The 5,297-nt window shown below is 39.5% G+C and overlaps 1 protein-coding gene across 1 annotated transcript; it reads left to right on the top strand.

Annotated features, from left to right (window-relative positions):
* Window positions 1–256: 256 nt before the first annotated feature.
* Window positions 257–5,276, top strand: tdo2a (tryptophan 2,3-dioxygenase a). Its single transcript, XM_031866855.1, has 12 exons — window positions 257–311; window positions 443–548; window positions 645–735; window positions 1,027–1,097; window positions 1,654–1,781; window positions 1,894–2,080; window positions 2,271–2,378; window positions 2,465–2,576; window positions 2,728–2,785; window positions 3,006–3,085; window positions 3,386–3,476; window positions 3,816–5,276. The coding sequence occupies exons 1-12, from the start codon at window positions 277–279 to the stop codon at window positions 3,967–3,969; spliced, it is 1,221 nt and encodes a 406-aa protein (XP_031722715.1). The 5' UTR covers window positions 257–276; the 3' UTR covers window positions 3,970–5,276.
* The last annotated feature ends 21 nt before the right edge of the window (window positions 5,277–5,297 follow it).

Below are 5,297 nucleotides of genomic sequence, written 5' to 3'. Positions count from 1 at the left end.
CATACATACATACACACATACATACATACATATATACACATACATATATATACATACATACATACATACACATTATATTGTTGTTGTGATGTTCTTTTAGCACATCAAACAAAGTCCAGAAGTTTGTCCTTTTTCAACAACAGCTTCATGGGGCAAATAGAGGTGGGCCGGATGTGACTTTATCCTCGTGAGTGATTGGACGAGGTGAGTCTTTAAAACTCTGGATTGCGACAATTTTAGTAATCAAGGAAGAACACATCTTTGCTGCAACAAGTCATGAGTGGATGCCCGTACTTTGAGAAGAGGCATTTGTACGTTCAAATTGTCGTTGCAACTAAAATAGGGCTCTAAAGGATTTTTAATCTCTTTTTTTCAAATTCAACTAAATGCAGCCCAACAATTCATTTCAAATAACCAAACGGCTTCTCTCTTCGCATTGCAGGTTATTCAAAAACAAGCCTCCCAAAACAGAGGAAGACGAGGATGCCTCCCAGGCAGGAGTTAACAAGGCCAGTAAAGGAGGAATCATCTATGGAGACTACCTGCATGTAGGAAACACCACCTATCCTTTGTTTTTTGGAATTTAGGCTTGTATTCAAATTTGTGCGTTTAAGTTAAGTGCTTCATTTCTTTTCAACTCTCAGCTCGACAAAATACTCTCCGCCCAGGTGCTGCAGAGTGAAGTAAAGGGTAATAAGATCCATGATGAGCACCTCTTCATCGTCACCCATCAAGGTAAAACTAGCTTCATAGTGTTTAGGAGCCTGTTGTTCTTTCTACTCGTCTCAGAGAAATTAAATAGTTGTTTTAATCTTGTATTTATTTGTTTTTGCAGTTTCACTTGTGTTGAAATAACAAAAATAATCATAAATTTGGTTAAAATTGTATCTTTAAAATGTACACGACTGAATACAAGAGAGTAACTTGCTCAACTTGGCATGTTTTATAGTGTAATTGACCCGTTTACCTTGTAGAGTTATACTAAAATTTTGATGATGCTTAAAATCTTTTTGTCTTTTATTTCAGCCTATGAACTGTGGTTCAAACAGATTTTGTTTGAACTTGATTCAGTGCGAAATATCTTCATCAGTGAACATGTAAGTCACATTTCTCAGGTGAAAGAATCGTACAGACGTTATGTGATGGTGTATTTATTATTCTTGTTCATGACGACAGAAGGTAAAATGGCATGGATCAAATCCAGACAAATAGATTTTCTAGTTTTTACGTACCATCAATTAGATGATTCTGAACATTTCGTTCCACTAAATTCTAAGATCTTTTAATTAAATGTGAACTGTCAGTGTTGAAGATAAAACACCTGCTCAAAATATGAAATCACAAAGTAGAGCTCAAAAATAGCACAAAATCCTCAAGAGGACAACGTTATGGTAGTCAGATCTCACAGTATCTGGCTTTGGAGGCCAGTTAGCGAAAAATCAAGAAATGTTGTGTGTCGCTCGGGCTAATGTTCTACATCTAAATTAACAGTTTTAAATATTGACTTTTTTTCCTAAAGAGTGACGCATTAGGTTGATGAAATATTGATGTAAAATATCTAACCTCTAACTGGTTTTCCTGTTTGAGGATATGTGCTTACAAGGTTTGCCGTGATTGCTAAGTATTTCCTTCAACATCCTGATGTTCCTTCAGGTCCGAGACGAACGCAATATGCTCAAAGTCAACAACCGCATCCACAGGATCGTGAGGATATTCAGACTGCTGGTCGAACAGTTCACGGTTTTGGAGACAATGACAGCCTTGGACTTTTTTGACTTTAGGTAAGCTCATAAATACCATCTGGCCCTTTCTACTTCGGCTCTCAAACCATGATAGTGCACTCTGTGTCGTGTGCATGTACGCTTACTTGTGTGTGTGTGTGTTTGTATGTAGAGACTACTTGGCTCCAGCCTCCGGATTCCAAAGCCTTCAATTTCGGATTTTGGAGAACAAAATCGGGGTCCCAGACAACCTGAGGGTGCCATACAACCGACGCCATTACAGGGACAATTTCAAGGGTCAGGACAGCGAGACGCTGCTCGCCACTGAACGGGAGCCAACACTCCTAAAACTAGTCGAGGTACATCCTACAACCACAAAACACATGGTCATCAGCTTTTAAACTTTACCAAATTAATTGAAGAAGGCATCGTGATATTTTTCTGTACCAGCTTTCTTCAACATTCTGTGTGCTGTATCTTGCTCTGGATAAGCCCATGTGCTTCTCACCAGGGTACAGAGGTGATAAAACCTGTGTCTGTTTTTCACAGGAGTGGCTGGAGAGAACTCCTGGCTTGGAGGCGGATGGATTCAATTTCTGGGAAAGGCTGGAAATCAATATATTTAAGGGGCTGAATCAGGAGAAGGAGAAAATCGAGGTGAGAGATGACTCCAGCTTCCAGAACAAACTTTCAGTCTCTGTCAGATGACTGACAGAGATATTTTTTGATTATTTTTCTTAAAGAAAATGGCAGATTCTGAAGACAAGGAAGAAGTGATGGCTGAGCTGGTCAAACAGAAAGAGGTGTTCACTTCTCTGTTTGATGAAAAGCGCCATGACCATCTCTTCAGCAAAGGTGAGAGCTTTTTAATGTGTTAGTCAAGGCTTCACATATGTTTGGTCTAGATTTGACTCAAAATTGTATCATTTTGTGAATTAGGCTCAAAGCTACACAAAGAGAATTTGTTTTGCTTAAAAAGTAATACTCTTTAAATCTTGCTGACAAGGTGAGAGGCGGCTCTCTTACAAGGCTCTCCAAGGCGCCCTGATGATCAACTTCTACAGGTTTGTGCTTTTTACGGCACTCCTTCACCTTTTATTACGTCGTGACGCAACTTCACGAGACTCGTCAAGGCCACACAAGAGTCAGTGTCATGTGACGGTCACTGTAATCGCTCTCATTTTACAAGTTCTATAAACACCACCCAGAAGCATTTTCACACTCCACTTAATGATCTTGAAAAATAAAATACAGCAAATACTAAAATCTTCTTTTACCTTTCAGGGAGGAGCCGAGGTTCCAGGTCCCTTTCCAGCTGCTCACGTCCCTCATGGACATCGACACCCTCATGACAAAATGGCGATGTAAGCTTCTGTAGCATCCCTGTCAGTCGCTGCATGTGCTCACCAGTCAAGAAGAACAGAACATTGTGCGGGAAAAACATTAACAAGTACTAACAAGGGAGTTGACAGAGCTAAAGTTAGGTCAGGGCCTCAGAGGCAGAAGAATCTTACAACATCCTCTTCCGACAACCTATTCCCATGAAACAACATTTCTATTTCCCCCATGTCTCACTTACGTCTAAACAATTTACAGTTCAAATGAAACATGCAGAGCCAAAACAACTCTCATACAACAGAGGATATTTCTGTCTTCTGTTTTAGACAATCACGTATGCATGGTGCATCGTATGATTGGCAGCAAAGCCGGCACAGGAGGCTCATCTGGCTACCACTACCTGAGATCCACTGTCAGGTATTGTATGCTCTAAACTTTAACCTACTGATTAAACACTTTACACTGCAGGTATCTTAAACACTTCAGAGTTCATTTAGATAAGGACAGGACACTTCTACTCTGTGCTTATCTAAATGAACTTGCCATATGGTCACTTTCCTCCTGACATGCACAAACTATACTTCCAAGTTCATTTAGAAGGAGCGACGACAAGTTCCTTATTCGCTGTGCATTACATTTTGGCAGCAGTTTAATTTTGCTTTTGTCCTTCACACAGTACAATTTGTAACAGATGCGCAATTATATCGGGAGAGTGCATGAGTTAAGTATTTAATAAATGACTTTCTTTCCCTTTAGTGACCGCTACAAAGTGTTTGTGGATCTGTTCAATCTGGCAACGTTCCTGGTGCCTCGCCACTGGGTCCCCAAGCTAAATCCCAACGTTGACAAGTTCCTCTACATGGCCGAATGTAACGACAGCTCCTACTTCAGCAGTGAAGACTCAGACTAGTGGGTGTCTCAGCCGTCTCTCTACTGCCTTTTCTGTTTTTCACTGTAACTGACCCCCCCAAACCAGTAGATCCTTTGCACAGCTGAAAGGTTTCAGTGACAGGTGTGAGGACGAAGAGCTGAATCAATAAGAGAACTGCATTTCCCTGAGAGGATATGCATGACATCAGGCAGATTTACCTGAAAAATATACATTGAAAGGTTTTATGTTTTCTAAAAAAACATGGGGGGGGGCAGTCTTCATTTTGCCCTCAAATACTACAAAAGATGCAGAAAGGAAAAGACAAATGGCATTTTTGGAGCATCTTGCATCTTGATTTGGTGGGGAGGGGGTTCCAGTGGGGGAAAAAAAGATGTTGGAGTGAAATCTGGCACAGGGTGGGGTCATTTGTCATGTTTGACAGGACACCCACAAATCTATCATGGAGAGACATTTGATACCAAGGTGTTATTATTGTTTGGGATTTCTAGAACGTCTAGATCCAGAATTTGAATATTGGGATTGAAAATGTATATACAGGAAAAATGTGTTGACATCAACGTGGAGCAATGTCACAAATACATCTTTTTCATCTCTTTGTGACGGCCAAATTAGACTATTTTACTCTAATCTTGACTGGTGAAAAGTATAGCAGATGGCTCCTTGATAAAAATTTGCTCAGATGTTTTCTCAACACAATTATGTAAATTTACTGTGACTGACCTGAAAGCAAATGGTTGAGTGAGAGCAGTGATCAAACCGGTGGCTATGATGGGTTTTAACAAACGCATTATCTTTCATGTCAGCATGAAGAAAACGTCCGAGAGGGAGCAATTTCAGACTATTGATACTAGGATACATATAATTATAATAAACCTCTGTATTATCAACCAATGCCAACATCTAAAATAGAACAATCTGCAGCTCGTAAATGTAAAACACAAACTATATCATTTGTACATAATGTTAATAATGTATTTTGTATAGTATGCTATATTGTGTTACATTCATTTTGTTGTGTATTTATGCAGTGATTGATCTCTGTATAGATACATTAACTAGCCATATCACTCAAAACATGTATCTAATCATTTTTGTACTGTGCATTTATCTTATTATTATTGTTGTGCAGTGTTGTCCTCAGGTATGAGACAACAATTATCAGCATAAAAAGTCATTTATTTTATTTTACTGATGTAACATGTTGACATTTCAATAAAAATAAATATTTAAAGTGAGACTTTAAGGCCAACAGATGACTGGCAGATGATTTTGGCAGCGGTGAACACATGCGCGCGCACGCACACACACACACACACACACACACACACACACACACACACACACAC

Source organism: Anarrhichthys ocellatus, unplaced genomic scaffold, assembly GCF_004355925.1.
Source record: "Anarrhichthys ocellatus isolate YVR2014 unplaced genomic scaffold, GSC_Weel_1.0 scaffold37, whole genome shotgun sequence".
In the NCBI taxonomy this organism is placed as follows: Eukaryota; Metazoa; Chordata; class Actinopteri; order Perciformes; family Anarhichadidae; genus Anarrhichthys; species Anarrhichthys ocellatus.
This window is presented reverse-complemented; position numbering and strand designations above follow the sequence as displayed.